At 35.5% G+C, this 20,877-nt stretch overlaps 1 protein-coding gene across 1 annotated transcript in view; it reads right to left on the reverse strand.

Annotated features, from left to right (window-relative positions):
• The window catches only part of LOC101564457 (transcriptional protein SWT1), a 98,949-nt gene that overhangs the window by 16,145 nt on the left and 61,927 nt on the right, over positions 1 to 20,877 (reverse strand). Inside the window, 3 exon segments of the mRNA XM_023708485.1 lie at positions 180 to 246; positions 13,229 to 13,360; positions 18,034 to 18,221. Coding sequence (XP_023564253.1) covers positions 180 to 246; positions 13,229 to 13,360; positions 18,034 to 18,221 — 387 coding nt within the window.

Genomic DNA, 20,877 nt, shown 5'->3' on the forward strand with positions numbered 1-20,877 from the left:
ATTTTGTTTTTTAAAAAGGGAAAAAAGCAACTATATCACTGGAAAACTTCAGTGGCAATCAAAAATTTTAAGTAAATACCAATTAAATAACATTCATTATGTTTCAGAACTCCAATTATATTTATATTATAAGTTATTTATAGTAGACATGTAATAAACATTTAAAAATAGTCTCATACCTCATACTTGATTAGGAAGTTATAAAGGGTCTCAATGTCTTGATAATTGCTGTTAGGGGCCAAAATCCTAAAAAAACAGAATAAAAAACAGGAAAAGAATGATTTACTAACAAAATAATACCTTGAACTTTCTCCCCAAAACACAGCTACACATTAGAGAAAACTGTTTGGCAAGTGTATTTAAAGACTGGAAATCCTTTCTGCTTTTTATCAATTTTATCAATAAAATTTAGTAAACCTTGAATTAATTCAACAGGGATCAATTTGTAAAAATATTTTGGCTTATTTAAATTGATACATCAATTCTCAAAACCAGAAATATGAAGTACTTTTACCCTCTGTACCCTTAAAGCTGCAAACAAAGCTTTACAACTTCGCACAGAAAGGTTCAATCAGTCCAAGCAGACAAATAATGAAACATTACCAAACACATAAAACAAATCCTAAAAAAGAACATAACTAAATCAGAGTAACACAGTTTAAACTATCAGCGATGAAAAATGGCAAGCAGATTATGTGAATTGATAGAAATAACAATGATTAAAAACAACAAATAGTAGAGATAGGTCTGGTAGCATGGTATATCCCTGTAATTCTAGGGCTCTAGGAAACTAAGGCATGGGGCAGGAAGATCACAAGCTCAAGCCTGGTCTTGGGCAATTTAGTGACTTAACAAGACTCTGTGTCAAAAGAAAAAATACAAAAGAGCTTAAGGTACCCTAGTTTCAATCCCCAGAACTAAGGGATGGGTGAGAGGAAGGGAGGGAGGGAGAGAGAGAAAATAGAAATAAAGAAGATATTTTTCCTTTTTATCTTTTTTGTTATATTAAACACATTTTAATCCTTCCATCATGAAGAAATATTTTTGGAAGAAAAAGAAAAACCAATTCGATCATTTGGTACAATGGTTCTAAGTACTATCCATCCCAATTTGACTGTGTTACTTTGAATATGTGATTTAAATATATGTAACTTCTTTATCCATTAAATAAGAATAACAATAGCCTTAATTCACAGGGTTAGTGTGAGAATTAAATGAGTTCTATAAGGAAAGCCTTTACAAGAGTGTAAATGTAATGTATGTAATATATTTCAAATGTAATAGTAACTACTTCAACATCATTTAAGTAGTTTTGAGATACAAACTAGGTCAGTGATTATATAAATAACAAGATGTAACACTACCTCAGTTAATTTTTTCATTCCAAGTGACTTTTCATTACAACACTGTAGGTTATGTCCTTGCCAGTGTTTAATGTTGTCAGACCTGAGAGTTAACTGATCTCAATAATTTAAATTGTATCTGTGACTATTTAGTCATCTATTATACTTTTGAAAAACTTTTATAAATATTTTTTCAGGATGAAATCAGATTCTTAAAGAGCTCTTTTCTTAGAAGGAGCATATATAAAATATCTTTAAAATATACAAATATATGAATGAGAATGTGTTTTTCTTCCAATAATCAATTTTTTTTTAATTTATTTATTTTGCATGCCGGGGATTGAACTCAGGCCCTTGTACTTGCCAGGAAAGCACTTATTCTACTGAGATATCTCCCTGGCCCCTCAATAATCAATTTTAAAATACAAATAATCTCTCCTACCCCCAAAAAAGACCAATGAAAATACACTGAAGAGGGGAAGGCCCATAAATTTTGTTTAAAAAATAAACAGTACATTATCATAATCTATAATAACCCTACTGTGCAAGAGCACACCACAGCTAATTAATTCCTAGTTACAACTGAGTGACCACTTATTAACTTCTTTCCATTCTACACCCCAGCGACTCTTGCCAGGCAGTTAACCACCACACTATTCTCAGTTTCTATGAGATCGATAACATACTTCAAAATACTGGCAGTAATTCTTAATGTTTCCATCAAAAAATACTGTTTGAGAAGACAAATACATTTAACTTGATTTAAACATTATACAGTGTATATATGTATCAAAACATCACATTGCACCCCATAAATTTGTACCATTTTAATATCTCTAGTCAGTTAAAAATTTAAAATTAAAAAGCTATCTAGGGGGCTGGTGAGATGGCTCGGTGGTCTGCAGCACCTATTTAGAACAAGCTTAGCCAAGCACAGGGACCGCGGTTCGGTCCCCCAGCACCACATGCCGGCCAGCCGCGCCCCCTGGTGGGCTGAGCTGGCCACACACACACACATAAATAAAATAAAATAAAATAAAAGACTTAAAAAAAAAAAAGCTATCTAGGGAAGTTTCAGAAAGGAAATGAGAAACGAATACTCTTTAGCTGTGTAACTCACTGAAAACATACTATAAGCAATGTCAAGTAGATTCTACTTATCCTTTACAGCTTTAGAAAATAACTAAATTGTCTCTAAGAAAATCTGATGAAACATTTTATATTAAAAGTGTTGTAAACTCCAAGCCAGTATCACAAAGTATGTATTTTACTACAGAATAAAATAACATTGCTCTGAAATACTTTGTATAAAAAAGTGGTTCTAAGTAAATTAGTCCTTTATCTGTAGCAACAAGTAACATTCAAAGAAAGAAAATAATTCATCATTCTGGTTTTCCAATTAGCAAAAATTGCAACGTTTTAACTTGTACCTTGGTTTTAGTCAACATTTTACTAAGACATAATTTCTGTACCATAAAATGCAATCATTTTAACAATTTAGTGATTTTTAATAAATCTACAGATTTCTACAATGGGCTATCACAATGCAATTTTAGAGTATTTCCTTCACCCCAAAAAAGAATCTTCTTGCCTGTTTGCAGTCATTTTCTGATCTCACCTCCAAACCCAATCCCAGGCAACAACTAATTGTCCCTACAGAACTGCCTTTCTAGGACTAGAATGATTTATTCATTTGTTAAGTTCCTTCTTTCTTACCTTCACAAAAGCATGATTGTAGCTGCAAATAATAGCATGCTATACTAAGAGTCCAGAAAGTGAAGCAAACTCTAGTAGATAATGCCTTACTCTCACAATGTATTTAATGATAAGTAAAAAGGGAAATACATTACTAAAAATGTCCAGATCATAACAAGTGATTCTCTATTCTCTCAACAAATATTTTAGAGACTGGGCGTGGTGGTGCACACCTGTAATCCCAGCATTTGGGAGGTTGTAAACAGAAGAATCACTATGAGTCCAATCTAATGGTGAGACCCTGAATATTTTGTAAACTCTTCCCTAAAATATAGGGGAAAAAATACAAACAAATATTTTAAATTATGAGCCATGCACTGTTCTAGGCCCTTGTGTACAAAAATTAAAAACAGGAAGATCCTGAGTAGAGACCACAGTATTATTCTAAAGAGAAGATGAAAGAAAATATGCTAAACAAACACAAGGAGATAATGAAGAAAAATATCTCATTCTTATCCATAGAGCAGTTTCTCATTTATTTATTTATTTGTGTGTGTGTGTGTGTGTGTGTGTGTGGCCAGCTCAGTCCACCAGGGGGCGGGCTGGCTGGCATGTGGTGCTGGGGGATTGAACCGTGGTCCCTGGGCTTTGCTAAGCTTGTTCTAAGTAGGTGCTTTAGACCACTGAGCCATCTCACCAGCCCCTGGTTTCTCATTTTTAATTGGAACTGGTAAACCAAAATACAAAACAGAAACTTTAAGTTTTAATGAGTCATGTTTCAAATATAAATACTTGATTATTTAACAAAACATAAAACTAAACTATAATACAAAAAGTTTTTATTGGTATACCACTATAATTCTTAATTATACTACTTTTTTATTTTTTTAAAAAAGGTGTTTTTTTGTTTTTTTGTGCAGAGTCTCACTACACAGCTTGGACTAGTAGTAATCCTCCTGATTTCTACCTCCCTAGTGCTGGGATTACAGGCGTGCGCTACCACGCCTGGATTCCATCTCTGGCTCAGCACACCTGGGGGCAGGGCTGGTGTGGCATGTGGTGCCAGGGATCAAACTCTGTCCCCTGCACTTACCTAAGTGCTTAGTCCGCTGAGCAATACCACCGGTTCTTATACAACATTTAAAATCAGACTAACGCTATGTATGCTGTTAATAAAAACTAAAATATACCCAAAAAACGATTTTAAAATGTCATTTTGAAACACTGGCATTCTAAGTCTAAAATGGACTACACAATTTTATTGAAATGTACTCAATTAGGGACTAAATTTAGACTTCATTATATACTGTTAACTCTAGGTTTAATAGAATAGATTTGGTCCTGGTACAAAGCTGCAAATTTTTACTTACTAGAAAAAGTTTGTTCAGAATACACAGAAAAATAAAATGGAAAAAATTATTTATGTTTTCTGAATTTGGTCTGGAATAAAACTGCAAGCTTTTACTAACTACATATGACTTGTTGAAAATATACAAAAATAAAAAATAAAAAAAGAGAAAAAAGTTTATGGACTTTTGGGTCTCAGTAATTATCCCACACAAAAATTCTTGAGAAGTCAGCCTTCTCTCAAATTTTCTCACTTTTTTTTCCCCCTCTGTGGGAAGACAAAGGACTCTTAGAATACAAGCCCTAAAGTTAGCCTTTAATGGTAACTTTCAAAATATTAAACAATTATTTCTTTCAGAGATGAAATACTTTTCAAAAAATTGCAAGTTCTATTTATGAATATATCCACACTTGTCCTTTCAAGACAAATTCATAATAAGTATATTAAATTCATACTATTTGCTCGAATGTATATTGTAGTGAAAGCTACAGAGTACTAACAGAAAATTATAAACATAGTTTCCTTTTTTTTTTTTTTTTTTAATGTATTTGGTATAGACTCTGCAGGTTCTACAGGGTCTCACTATGGAGATCAAACTCGTAGCAATCCTGTTTTCAGTCTCCCAAGTGCTGGGATTACAGGCTGCACACCACCAGGCCCAGTCTCCAAATCACCCTCTCAGGGTGCTGGGGGGGGGTGGGGTGAGGCCGGCAGGGCATACTGGGGATCGAACCTGGCTACTGCGTTCTACCTAAGCAGGCGCTTTAGTTCACTGAGCTATATGGCCTGCCCGGGTTTCCTACCTTTAAGTTGTTTACAATCTTGAAATTTCACTCTAGAATGAGTTTGGAGGAAAAGCTATCTGAAGTAGGGTTTAATGTGGGGCTCACAGATTATTAATAACCAAGAATGGGGGGTCTGCCCATTAGCTGTTCTTTAAGGGCCTCCTTCTGCAAATGCAGTCAGGCGCAGAATACTGTGGCTCGACCCCCAGATCCTCATGCCTTACCCATGAGGCATCCTAAGTCAGCGCCCCCTCCAAAAAAAAACCAAGAATGACCTGGATACACTTTGCTTCCTTTTTTAACAGCATCAATAATAATACATAGGCTTGATTACTTATTTAAAATTGACCAGGTGTTTTATATGGATCATCCTTGATCCTTTTCACATCCTGAGTCTTTTTAATTTGACCTAGGTCAAGTTACTCAATTTTCTGCACTTTGGCTTCTCAAGTTGGAAATGGAGATGAAAGCAGTATTTACTTCCTAAGATTACTGTATAATGATTAATGTGTTTAGCACAATGCCTAGAACACAACACACATTCAGTAAGTATGAGCTATTATGGTTAACTAGTTTTAGAGGGCCAGGCAAATAGCTCAGAGAATTAAAGCGCCTGCAAACAGGCGCAGAAGCCAGGGGTTTGATCCCCAGGCCGGCCCCACCCCTGGGCTAAAATGGCGATTGAGACTGGGCATGGCATACATGCCTGTAATCCCAGCACTTGGGAGGCTGTAAACAGGAGAATACTATGAGTCTGATCTAGTAGTGAGATCCTGAACACCCTGTAGACCCTTCCCTAAAAAACAGGAAAAATAAATAAATAAATGGTTAACTAGTTTTTAGCTATAGAAACCAAGTATCAGGTTAAAGACACTTGCCCAAGATTATACATGCGCGGTGGCAGCTGAACAGACGTCTGCTGGCTGATTCTGAAGCTCCTGTTTTCCTCCTAATAAAAAGGATAATTATTCCATCTACTTGCCTTCCCCCCCAAGTACTGGGGGTCAACTCAGGACCTTGTGCTTGCCAAGCAGGCACTTAGCCCCTGAGCTACCTCCCAGCCTTCATAGACTATTTTATTCTGCATTGTTCCTTCTTTTCTATTGATACATTTTAGAGATATGTAATGGTAACATTCATCACAGGGAATTAATACCTGTACATATCTTGCTTCTTTTTTCCCCCATTCCTCTCCTCTCCCTTCAATCTGTCTTTCCATCTGTTTGCCTTTAAAAATGATTTTATTAAAAAAAAGATTTTATAAAATTAAATGAACTAAAGTCCTTCAAAAATAATTAAAATATTGATTTTATATGTAAGCAAAAAAAATTTAATAAAATTCTTTGTCAAATGCTTCTGGGAAATTATTTGATGTTCAAAACACTAAATTTTGTGTTAAAATATTAATTTTTCTCAAAGTCACAAGGCAAGTTGGTGATAACTCTTACTAGAAGTCCCATTAGATAGGCACTCTGAATTTTGTATGTAACTATAAGCATTAGCATCGAGTAAGCAACACTAATCTAGACTTTTAAAACTTCATTTCTATATCACTCAATATTAGATAAATATCAATACACCTTTTAAAAAGAGACAAAGCCCTCAAGTTTTTAGAGGCAAAAGTGAAGAAAATGACTAAAATTTAACAATAATTCATCGAAGTACACTAAAATTGCTATGAAGATTTTAGAAAAATTGAAATAAAACTTTTCTCCTACTTAGGAGAAAGTAGCAGCAGAGGAGGAAAAAAGTCAAAATTAGTCAAGTTTAATTCTAGAAATTCAAAAGAAGCAAAAAGCATATTCTTGGATATTTATAAATCATTATTTAAATGCTACAAAACTAAATAAACTGTACTTCCTTCTTGTAAGACAAAGTTTTATATTAATGTAATATTAGAAACTCTTGAAAAACTAGTTTGAAAAGTAACTGCATGAAATAAGGTGCTTATAGCATTAATATTAAACTCTTATCTTCATATTCTCTATAACAAAGAATGGAAGTTTAAATATAGAGAACCATTACTGTATCCATTAAGCATAGTAATGTCTTTCATTAAGCATCTACCAAATGCCAATGAGTGACAACTGCCATCTCTTTTAATCTCTGCTATGTAATAAAATAACTGTTAGGAACGCCTTGTTATCTATTAGGAAACAAACACAAATGCTAGTATGATCATACTAATCCTCAAAGCTCTGTTCTCATCTTGATCCAATGACACCTGGACAACTACTATCCAAATGGATTTTGGTGATGGTCAATTTATATTGTACAGTATCACTGGAAACTGAAAATATATCAAATCAACAATTAAAAAACAGAAAAAATGCCCTTTTAGGTTTTTAAAGTTATTGCAAATAAAATTAAAATTACATATTTTCTGTAACTAACTTGGAGAAATCAGTTATGTAAATGGGAAAGTTCCATCAGCCTCAGATTCTATAAAAAGGCCATAAAATTAAAAGTGGTAAAAAGAAACAATTTAAATAAAAATCATTACATACAGATATTGAACACAAATTTTTGAATAACTTAGACAAAATACATGACTAAAATTTGATCTCTTCAGAATACTGAATATCATTTTTAAAGTTGGCACTGGAGGGCCTGGGAGGTTGCTCAGTGGCATGCGCCTGCCTGGCGAGTGCAAGGTCCCAAGTTCAATCTCCAGTACAAACAAACAACAACAACAAAAAAGTAAAACTGGTGCTGGAAGTATACAGAGTTTACAGGTAATTTTAATGACATCTTAAACTTGATTATAAACAATTCTACAGAAGAAAAAAATGTAATATATAACATGGTATTTAATTCACCTATACTTTGTAAATTCTGGGGTTGAGAAACCTCCTCAATCCCTGATTATTCCTTTCTCTCTCCTACTAGAAACCTCACAACGAGCTATACTCCCCAGCCTTTATTTTGAGACAGGGTTCCTGTAAACTGCACAGGCAGGCTTGACTTTGAGACCCTACTTCTTCAGCACCCCATGGTGCTGGGATTATAAGCATATGGCACCATGTCCACTTAGTTTACTTGTCTTACGGAAAAAAGTTCAGAGATCCAAACCAAAGCTCCAAGGTACAGTCAAGAGCAGCAATGGAAGAGCTGGCAAGATGGCTCAGCAGACTAAGCACTTGCTTAGGCAACCATGGAGACCAGGGTTTGATCCCTGGCACCACATGTTGCACTGGCCCCACCCCCAGGCGCACTGTGCCAGCCACCAAGAGCAGGAGTGGTGGCGCAAGCCTGTAATCCCAATGCTGGGGAGGCTGAAAACAGGAGAATTACTAAGAGTCCTAGCTGCATAGTGAAACCCTGTACCAAAAACATAAAAAATAAAATATTTTTTTACAGGGCTTAAAAAAATAGGCAGGGCAGTGATGTATGCCTGTAATCATATCACTCAGTAGGCTGAGGCACGAGGATCATTGTGAGTTCAACAACAGTCTGAGCTATAAATGAGCTCAAGCTAGCCTGTATTGTACAGTGAAACCTTGTCCCAAAGAGATAAATATAAAGTTTAAAAATTATAATTTCAGTATTTTGATTAATGAATGTTGTTATGAGCAAATGTTATTGACAATGCCCTCTACTGGCAATAGAGGGGAAAAACAGGTGATACTGTAACACTCACCCCACCACCCCTGTAGTTTAAATTTCATTGAGGCTGTCAGGTAAGGTGAGACATGGGTATTACCTTCCATCACCTCCTGCTTTTATTTTTGAGTTAATTGGCACATTTTAGATGTACATAATGGTAACATTCATCATACAGTATTTATTTATACCTGACATGATATATCTTGTTTTTCCCCTCCCTTCAATCCCTTTTTCCCTCCTTATTTATCAAGTTTTGTTTCCATTTTTCCTTCTATTCACTATAATGTAACATTTAGGTTCTCTATAACACTTTAGCTAAATAAAATAAGCGCTTCATGAGTTTCCTAGCTAATTCTGACCAGGCGAAGGTAAAACTCAACTAGAGTAATTCCCCTGGGAACAATTTCAAGGACCTGGTAAAGAAACAGAAGAACTAAAAGACACCAAATGGCCTTGGGACTTAGACCAAAGGACCAGAGAAAAAGCTGACAAGTGAGCACAGAGAACCAAATGCACAAAGCCAAGATAAGCCTTCTTACCTCCAATAGAATGCAGGAGAAACAGAGCGGGTGGAAACACTTGAAAAGCTTTTAGTATATACTTGCACTTACCCACTAACATATATCGCATATAACTCTAAGCTAAGCATGAATTAGACACCCCCTTGCCAAGCAGCTGCCCACCCTGGAGATACACGCTTGTCAAGGACAAACAAGTTATACCCACACCAGCAGAACAAAATGGTGTAGGCAGGGCTGCCCAGAAGCCAACCTAGTTATGGCAACTTCCATGTGGGAGAAGGGTCTCTGACCCCTGTAAGAGGTGCCAGGACCCACTAATCTTCCACCTTTCTGGAGTTACCCTACCCTGGTCCTTATTAGGGTAGCTATCTGTCTTCCCCTTTCCAATAAAGAAACTAAAAGTTTCTAAACTTTTCTAGTACTGAGTTTACTATCTCAGTGAGCTGCTCACATATTAGAGTAGCAGTACTCATGCCCTAGATGCAGGTTTGATTTAATACCAACACCTTATCAAAGCACTGCATTATGGAAAGGTTACTACCATGCCCGTTTTATGGAGGGAAAGTAGAGGTTCAAGAAGCTTTAACAATTTATCCCAAGTCATACACTAAAAAGTAACAGAGTCACATTTTTATTCCTATGGATCCTCACAAAGAAATGATCACAAAATTTTATCAGCCTTAAAAGTGATGCAATAATTTATTTTTAAAGTTTTTAACAGTTTATTTATTGCTGTTATATTTTCGATCCTAGCTCTACAATCATCACTTGGGGAGTTGGTAAAAATGCCTATGCCCAAGTCTACTTTAGGTGACTATATCTGTGACCAAGACTAAAAAACACCTAGCCCAGTGGTGCTCAGCCTTTACTGTCTGCAGAATCACGTGAATGGCACATGGTGCTAGGCAACGTACACAGTTTCTGATTTAATATGTCTGGAAGGCCTGATAGTCTGTATGTTTAACATGTTCTAGGGACACTACACTTTGAGAAGCACTTGGTAAGTATAGTAAACAGTGGTTCTCAACCTTGCCAGTGTTTCTGAAGAAATTTTTAAAATCTTGGGCGAGGCAAGGTAGCTCATACCTGTATTCCCAGCACTTGGGAGTCTGAGGCAGAAGGACTGCTGTAAACTAAGGCCAGCCTAGAGCACACAGTGAGTTCAACGCCAGCCTGAACTATATAACAAAACCCTGTCTAAGAAAAACCCATCACTCACTCACTCACTCACTCAATTTCTTGGTAGCTAAACAAGCCCAAAACCAATTTTATCAGACTCTCTGGCATCAATATGTTTTAAAGTTTTTAAAGGGTCAGGGATATAACAGTGTCACAGTGCCTGCCTGGTAAGCACAAGGTCCTGAGTTCAATTCCCAGTACCAAAACTAAATAAATAAACTTTTTAAAATTAAAAAACATCTTTCTACAACAAGCTTTTAATGCCACTAATATATCCATATATTTTCCCCAGAGAAAGTAGTATAGTGTATAATATTTCCAATGTTTTTGGACTAGAAAGAATTGTTACGACTCATTTTACAGCTTTCTATACGTGAGGAATACTAACCTACAGAATAAGTGGAACTGCTTTGTACAGCCTATGAGACATTCTTCCACTCTCTAACCCAGCCTTAACTGCTTGCCAAAACTCTTCCTTCCTCCCACTGCTATATCCATGTTAAAATACTGACAGCTATTGACTACAATTACAGCAGTCGTCCTTATCTAGGGTTTCACTTTCATAATTTAGCTATGCAAGATAATTATAGTCTGAACATGCAGTTAATATAGTAAGATATTTTGAGACCATATTCACATAACTTTCCCAACAGTATATTGCTATTTTATTACTTGTTAGCATTGATAATCACTTACTGTGCCTAATTTATAAATTAAACTTTGTCATAAGTTTAATTTGTCATAGTTTGTCATAGTCTTGTAACTATATTTAAAATAATATAGAGGATAAAAGTATAGCATAGATAAGATTCAGTACTATCTCTGGTTTCAGGAATCCACTGGGGATCTTGGAATATATACCTACCAGAGAAAAAGGGATCACTATATCCATTTTAACATGACTGTACATTCTATAAGCTGTATGGAGTCGAAGCTTGCAGAGCTGATGTTCTATAGACATTTGTTATTAAAGACAAGTTTATGTCCTTACTTTCTTTAGAAGAGGTAATGTCATGCATGACCTTTAATGCAACCTAAATTGAGCAACGTTATTAACATGCCCATAAGTGAGGCTCTCTTATTAAATAGTAAGTTATAGTCATTATTATTAGTACTTATAGGTAAAACTTATGTTAGAATCTGCAATGTATGGGCTGGGGAGGTGGCTCAGTAGAATAAGCTCTTGCCTGGCAAGCGCAAGGGCCTGAGTTCAATTCCCAGTTCCGCAAAAAAAAAAAAAAAAAAAAAAAAAAAAAAAAAAAAAAAAAGAATCTGCAATATTTTAATCCATTAATAACTTAAAGATAATAAAAGATTTTAATTATTTTTCATTCTGAAAGTCACTTAAGCCAAATGTGAACCAAAGAAATAAAAATGCCTTTTATGTTAACAATGAGATCAAGCTTTTAAAAACCATTGAAGAGAAAAGGAAAAGAGACTTACCACCAGGAAATTCCAAAGTTTCTCAAACATGAACGCTAACAGTCCAGTTTTATTTTTGTTTTATATTTTAAGTTTATGAAAAATTACTTTTCTGTTAGCAAGTTGCACATCTAATTCAGATAAGGCAATTCTAGTACATACCAATACAGCTGCAAAGCTTGAAATTATCCTCTTTCAGAATTATGAAAGGAAGCATTTGCTTTAAGGCTATAAGGGTGTTATATAATCCCTTCTATAGTTTCTTGTATCTATATTTAAAATAAAGAAATACAGCACATGTAACTCTCAAAGCACAAGAGTATGTTGCTTTTCATACTAGATTTCAGTTTGTAGTGCTGTGAAACTGTTATCATTTAAAAATATGTACTTGCTTTAAAAGGACAATGATATAAATACAATATGCAATATAACAACTGGTTTTTGGGTTTATAAGCTTTTATGTATTTGGTACAGGGTCTCACTACACAGCTCAGACTCATAATGGTCCTCCTGTCTCAGCCTCTCCAGCTCTGGACTATAGGCGGGTATCACCATTTCTGGTTTCGGTGGCCAGCTCATGGCACCTGGGGTTCCAGGGCCAGCACAGCATGTACTGGGGAATGAAGCCAGGTCCTTGCACTTTCCAGGTGGGCGCTTAGACCATCGAGCTATCTCCCCAACCCTAACAACCATTGTTGAATTCCTATCATTTTGGTTTTTGAAATTCTATCATTTCTATTTCTTAATTTTTACTGTCTTTAAAATAAAAAGTGATGCAAATTTGTTTCATTGATACTAGTGTCTCTTCACTGAAAAAAAAAGTATGCTGTCTGTTTCTTCTTAGTAAGTAGGATCTTTTTTGTCTTCTATTCTGAATGACTACTTTGAAATAATGATACATAATACATTAACTATTGTCATTCTCTTATGAAATTTCAATTTTCTTATGAAATTGTTTTTTAAGGGGCTGGGGAGATAGTTCAGCAGCATAAGCTCCTGCCTGGCAAGCATAGGTTCTGAGTTTGATCCCCAGTACCTAAAACAAAAACAAAAACAAAAAAAACCTTTTAGTTTTTAATTAAATAAAAACTGATTTAAAGAAAGAAAGACAATAATAATTATTTTAACACATTTAGCTCCAGAAAGAAAAAAGTAAAAACATTCTTGTGACCCACACCAAATACAGAGGATAAGGATTTGTTGTAGGGGAAGGAGAAGTTTATAAAACTTGCTAGAACATTGCCAGCAACCTGAAAAAAAAGTGACTAAAGCTAGAAGAAAGGGAAAAAACAGTATTAAAAACATGACGCTTTGACATTTAGATTTTACCTCTGAATTCCTTCAAGAATATCTTTCACAGCTGCCATTAACTTTTGAAGATACACAAATGCTTCTTCAAATGATGCTATTTTTGAAACAGTCAGAGTCGAATTTGAGTTCAATCTTTGAAACACATCCATGCTAAAACAGAGGGGAAAAAAAATGATACACATATACATGCCCAAATAATAATTCAATTTTTCCACTGTACAAAATGAAATAAAATTATTTTCTCATCATTGTGATCTATTTAAGCTAGAAATAAAATGCTGGTGTGAAAATTCCAGGTTAATATTTATGCAAAGAATCTAGTTCTGGATCTATTCCAAATCTTCAGTGAAGTATTACCATAAAAGCTGTGTGGGACCGGTGAGATAGTTTAGTGGTCTAAAGTACCTGCTTAGACAAGCTTACACAAGCACAGGCACCCTGGTTCAATCCCTGGCACTACATGCCATGACAGCCCTGCCCCCAGAGTGGGTTGAGCTGGCAAAAAAAAAAAAAAGGTCTGATTAGGGCTGGCCAGATAGTTCAGCAGACTAAAGCGCTGCTTAGGCAGAGCACAAAAGCCAGGGTTCAATCCCTGGCATGCCATGCTAGACCCACCCCAGGGTCACAATGAGAAGGCAATTGAGACTGGCATGGTGGCGCGCACCTGTAATCCCAGCACTTGGGAGGCTGAAAACAGGCAGATCACTACAAGTCGAGTCCCACCTACATAGTGAGACTCTATAGAACCTGTACTAAATACATTTAAAAAAAAAAAAAAACAAAACTGTGAATAGTGTTCTTTTAAGAGAGCATTAAAAATAGAAAGGCAATAATATTATCAATCTATATCCAAGCCAGTCACCAGTTTTTTTTTGTTTTTTTTTTTTTTTTTGGTGGAACTGGGGATTGAACTCAGGACCTCTACTGAGCCATCTCCTCGACCCTCCAGTCCCCAATAATATATAATGAAGAAATCTAGATTTCTATCATAAATTAATTATTAATCACAATCAGCCAACAGTCAGTGTCATTCCAAATATCCAACACCATAAAAATGTTAGGTTCACAGTGAATTAGCCACCTGGTAAAATATAAAACTATCGAAAATTACTCTGATGCCATGTAAAAAATAGGGAAGTTTTCTTATTTTAGCCACAATATTAAAAACCAAAAATGCTATTTAGCCAATTTTATCTTCCCAAAATTCATGTTCACTGAGAACTTCAAAATGTGACTTTATTTGAAATAGGGTCTTTAAAAATGTAATTAGTTCCTTTAAAATGAGGGTTGGATTAGAGTGGTCCCTACAAACTGTAAAGAGAGAGATCAGAGTGATACAAGAATTGCTAACAACCACTAGCAGAAAGGAGAATGCCATGGAATTGGTTCTTCTTCAGAATTTCCAGAGAGAAATAACCATGAAGACACATGGATTCCCAATTTTTGGCCTCAGAGCTGTAAGTAAATAAGTACATATTGTTTAAAATCATCCTAGGAAAGTAACACAAATGCCTAGAAACAAAGCTAGGTATACATAGAATATATAGGGCCCCAACATGTGATAGTTGGACTTTTTCATTTCAGACTTGTTTTCATTTCAGATTTGTTTAGTTCTATTATTAAACAAAAATAAAACAAATTGACAGATATCAGTCTCATAAAATCTGAAAAATACTTTCCTCACCATCACCAAAATCCTCTAAAACTGCACTCTTATAAATGTTATAAGTTCATGCCCCTAACTTCTGCTGTGCTGATAGAGAATAAACTAGTAAAAGCCATCACAGGTATTAACACTGGGCTCTGAGTGCAAAATAATAATGAGCAACAAAATAGGGGCTGGGGAGATGGCTCAGTGGAATAAGCGCTTCCCTGGCAAGTGCAAGGGCCTGAGTTTAATCTCTGATTCCACAAAAAAAAAAAAAAAAAAAAAAAAAAGCATACCTCTACAGAACAGAACAGAAAATCTGTAGAACTAATTGGTTAATAAATATGTTTTTACCTTACTAAAGGAAAACATACGTCAGTGCATAAAATAGTATGTACTAAACTATAGAATATTAAAATATGCAGGATAAAGTAAAATTTGTAAAAAGTTTCTTTCTGAAAAAAGGATTTACGTCAGCAGGGCATGGTAGCACATTCCAATAATCTCAGCACTCAGGAGGCTGAGGTAGAATTATAAATTTGAAAATAGCCTGAAGGGCTGGCAAGTTAGCTCAGCAGTCTAAAGTGCCTGCTTATGCAAGTTTAGGCAAGCACAGGGACCTGGTTCGATCCCTGCACCACAGGCAGTGCCAACCCTGCCCCCAGGGTGGGCTAAACTGGCTAAATTCCAAGCATAGTGGCACATGCCTGTAATCCCAGTGCTGGGGAGGACATAAGCAGAAGGATTGCTATAAGTCCGAGCTGCATAGCAAGACCTTACAACAACCAAATATGTTGAAAGAAAGAAAGAAAGCAAGCAAGCAAGCAAGCAAGCAAGCAAACAAACAGCATGGGCTACACAAATGCAAAACTTTTGCTGAAACAATTTTTACATATCAAAAAAAAGCAAAACACAGATTAAAACAGCACTAAAGACTTAATATATGGGGGCTGGGGAGATGGCTCAGTAGACTAAGCGCTTCCCTGGCAAGCGCAAGGGCCTGAGTTCAATCCCCGGTTCTGCCAAAAAAAAAAAAAAAAGACTTAATATATCACATTTATTATTGCGTCACTGAAATAAAGAGGTTTTGAAAATAAAGATTTCAAGTCAGTTACAGCTGTAATCTATTGTCAGACTTACTAAACCACAGATTAGATGAATTATTAAATTGGTTACTGAGTAGCCATTTTTTAGAGAATTATTAGTCAATAAACTGTCAAAATAATTTTCTGGGAGCCAAAGCTTCTAGTTTAGTAGGAGAGTCTGTTCTTGGTGTAAGCCACTAGGTTTGATTCTCAGTACAAAAAACAAAAAAAGAAAAAGAAACCTTAAAGATTGCTTTAGCCTTCACAATATTTATAAAATTCTAAGTCATACATATACACAAAAAGTAATGGGAAAAAAAGATTTTAATTATAGCTCAAAGTGAAACTCAAAAATACATGTTTTTACATAGTCTCAGAAGCTTACATAAAAAATAGCAGGAAAGGTATTTTATTTTTTTTAACTTAAATCAATAATAGTATTTAGAACTTACAAATTTCTTATAAATAGAAAACACAAAAAACCTGACCTAAAGTGCTGTAAGTTCACAAATGATTATTAAATCAGGGATAAAAAGATGGCAATTACAGTCACAAATAAGCACACTAATTGTATGACTAAGCATGCATAGACCCTTTGGTATCAACCAGGCTTGAGAAAATACTTGAGTCTCAAGGACAATATAATCATTTTTCACTTGCTGAAATGCTATTATTAGTCTAGTAGCCAGAAATACAAGATTCTCTGATGTCCAATAAAAATGGATGGACATTACATAAAATACTTAAATGCTTTATAAATTAAAAATTTAAAAAGAATAATTTAAAAAAAAAGAAAAATTAAAGAGTCTTATGTATGGTTTTAATGTATTTTATTCTGAAAGTACTATTCCCTGTCCAGTATATTTGGTAATTTCCTACTAGCTAAAATACACTTATTAGTTAAAATCTGAAAAATTATTAAAATTGGAAAAAACAAATGAAACAATTGCTTTGTACATAAATACAAATTTTTAAATATTACCTTCCTTAGATGATTTGCCAGCTACAGTCATTTCTTTAATATGATAGGCTTTTAAGCTACTTGTTTGTTGGGAAAAAAATTTAATCATAACCCAGGACTAAAACGAAAAACAAATCTACAATGTTGCAATGGCCAACTGAGAACAGGTATCTAAGTAGAGTGCTAATATTAGGTATTTGATGCTTTTGTGAACATCTAGAACAAACAGATAACCTCAATCCAAAACAACAATTGTACTGGACTCATGAAACAAAAAATTGTACTATATGCTACTGCCTTTGTAAATTAATGATATGTAAAGAAATTATGGGCTTTGGGGAAAGTAAAGGGGAGAGGTTTTAATCTACTTTAAAATCTGGGGTTATAGGGGCCAGGGAGATGACTCAGTGGAATAAGCACTTCCCGGGCAAGTGCAAGGGCCTGAGTTCAATCCCCAGTTCTAAAAAAAAAAAAAAAAATCTGGGGTTCTCTGGGGTTCTAAATTACTTTTCTCAGCTAATCTATCAGCAGCCTGTTTAAAACATGTACTCACAAAAAAAAAAAAAAAAAAAAAAAAAAACCATGTACTCACAAGTGGGCCCTATCATTATTCTATCAAGACCATCGTATTTCATGTCCATGTCACTAAAGTAACAGAAATAAATTTTTCTTTGTGACTTTTCAGAGGTTTTGATATATACATAGGTAATGCCTCTCAACAAGCTTTCACACCTGAATCAAAAACTTGGCAAGGTTTTTGTTTAAATGCACTGCTCTCTTAACCTCATTCCTACTGAATTGGAATTTCTAATGACAGGGCTTATGCATATATTTTTTAAATTTTCCATGTAATTCTGATGTGTCCACCTATTTAAACATTACTGTTTCCAAAGTAGTAATCTAACAAAAGGTCCCTAACACAGATTGTGCATTCAACTCAAAACTCAAACATTAATTGTTTAATGAACAATAACAGAAACTCTAAAGAAAGCAAGCTTGGTCTGGGGACTTCACTCAGCACAAGGCCTGTCTGGCAAGTGTGAGGTCCTAAGCTCCAGTTCCAGTACCCAGAAGAAAAAGAAAGCAAGCTTGTAACTCTAGATTTAAAGAGTAGCTGGAAATTTAGTACCTGTTCTGATATATTGTAACCCAAAGATTCTCTAGGACAGACCAGATTTCTTGATGCCTACTGGGTTGGGTAAGATGAGAACCCGAGGAAACAGTGATTTCTTGGTTATGAGGTTTCATCAAAGATTTGTCTTCCTGTGTTTTATTCACTGTGTTTTCCGATGCATTTGGCTTAAGCTTTGTCTTTACCTATGGAAATAAGAATCACAGAAAAATGCAGCTATTCTTTCACTAGTAAGTGGAAAAAAAAAAAAAAAAAAACGAATGCGAACTATGCATTAAAAATATGAACTTTCTAAGGACCAGCCAAATAGTTCAGCGGACTAAAGTGCCTGTAAACAGGTGCAGGAGCTGGAGGTCTGATCCCAGATCCCAGATCCACACCCTCTACCACCACCACCACCACCACCACCACCACCACCACCACCCCCAGCCTGCGTCCCCAGGGCACACTGAGACAGCAATTGAGGTGGCGCGCACCTGTAAGCCCAGCTCTTGGGAGGCTGTAAACAGGTGGATCACTACAAGTCCAATCTAATAGTAAGACCCTGAACTCCCTGTAGACCCTTTCCCCAAAATACTTAATAAATAAATACAAATATGGGCTTTCTGGAAAATAGCTATTCTTTTATTATGTACTGAGTATTCCCAGAAAAACATAAAAACTATAGAAGATATTTTCTTTTCCCATTTAAAGAAAATTTACTTCCAATCCATTTATTGCATGACTTTCTTAGCTAATATTACATGGTCTATTGAAGAATACTATGTAAAAATTTATACACATACAGTATGAACTACAAAGAGAACATAAAGCTAAAGAGAGTTATGCTCTAAGCACCTTAAAATCAAAAGAAGTGAAAAAGGCTGAAAAGGGATATAAAGATGATACAACCTAAATTTTATGGGTTACAGTCCCTAACCACCACTGAAGAGTTTTAATTCAGGTAGTGATATACTCTGAATTGTACGGTGAGCACAGTGGAACAGAGAAGAGTTTAAAAAAAAAAAAAAAAAAAAAACTGGTTAGGAAAGTACTGCATAATACAGGAAGAAAGTATTGAAAATTTGAATTATGAATCAAAAGAAAGCAGAATAGGGGTGCATACAAGAAATATTTTTAAAGATTTGGCCAAAAATTATAGATTCAGGGAATTAAGGAGATCCAAGGGTTTTTTTTAACCTACATGCCAGGCATGGTGGTACATGCCTATAATCCAAGCACTTAGGAGACTGAGGCAGGAAGACTGACCCAAATTCCAAGGCCAGGCTGGGCTACATACATAGTGAATTCAAGGCTACCCTGAACTACACAGTAAGACCCTGTCTCAAAAAAAAAAAAAAAAAAGTTATTTAAGTATAGGATCTAGCATGGAACTGTATGTGCAAATCTGATACTTGAGTCTTATGAAAACAACTCTTAGCAGATGGGGTTGTGAGGGAAGAATACAGCATAACAAAAGCAAAAAATAATAAATAGAAAAAATGAACAGGGAAAAGTGAACTAAATAGAAGACTAAAACAGGAAAGAATCAGAAGTGTGTAACAGTAACAAAGGCTAAGGAAGACAGGTTTGAAGAAATAAAATGGTACAGTAAGGAGCATAGCTCACAGAAAGTATTTAAGGTAGACGAGGCCAGGTGTGGTGGCACATGACTATGACCCAAGCATTCAGATGTTTTGGGGGTTTTTTATTTATTTTTTGTATTTTGTATAAGGTCTCATTATGCAACTCGGACTCTAGTGATCCTCCTATTTTCAGCCTCCTCAGCACTGGGATTACAGGCGTGTGCTACCACACCCAGACTTGGTGATAGGCTCAGTACACCCTGTAATCCCAGTGCTGGTAAGGCTGAAAACAGGAGGATCAATAGAGTCCAAGTTGCATAATGAGACCCTATACAAAATACAAATTAATTAATTAATAAAAATAAACATCTGAATGCTGGGATCATAGTCATGTGCCACCACACCTGGCCTCGGTGGCACGTGATGCCAGGATCAAACCCCAGTCCCTGTGCTTGGCTAAGCAGGCGCTTAGTCTGCTGAGCTCTCTCGCCAGCCCTCCAGCACTAAGATTTCTGGAGGCAGGACGACTGCTCCAAATTTGAGGCCAGCCTGGGCTATATTGGGAATTAAATGCCAGCCTAGAATACACAGCAAGACCCTGACTCAAACAAAAACACATACACAAAAAAATTAGAAGAGATCAGAAAAAAGACATATTATTGACTCGAGGGATTACTTTTTAAAGTATCACTCAGTAAAATATTAACTGGTGAAAAATACTGTCAGAATGGAAAAAAGTTGAACTGTGAGTTCAAAAATTTAGATTTGGTCTTGGCTCCACTGTTAACATACTTTATCAACTTTAGTAAAGTCACTTCACTTCACTAGGGTTAAATTTACATGCTGCTGGGCATGGTAGTGCATACGGCTGAGGCAGGAGGCCAGCCTGGGCTACATAGTGAGTCCACAACTAGCTTGGACGACATAGTAAGACCCTGTCTCAAAAAAATAATAAAGAAACATGGTGATAAAAGGATAATTTTAAAGGTTCACTTCATAGGTTAGCTTTTTCATAAGTTAATTTTATACTTACTAAATTTTAAAAATAAAATTTCTAAAGCTATCAGTAGTAAGAGCTAATGAGAATTTGTTATACACAGCTTTGTCAGGTATTTATTAGTTCACATACTATGATTATCCATATTTTATAATGGAGGAAACTGAACATAGAAATATTGAATAATAAACACCCTAATGCTGCACGTTCAACAAGTAGAAAAGGAAGAGCAAACCAAACTCAGAGATGCCCATCACCTGAGGAATGGTTGAGAAAGAT

Source organism: Octodon degus, unplaced genomic scaffold, assembly GCF_000260255.1.
Source record: "Octodon degus isolate 3935 unplaced genomic scaffold, OctDeg1.0 scaffold00374, whole genome shotgun sequence".
In the NCBI taxonomy this organism is placed as follows: Eukaryota; Metazoa; Chordata; class Mammalia; order Rodentia; family Octodontidae; genus Octodon; species Octodon degus.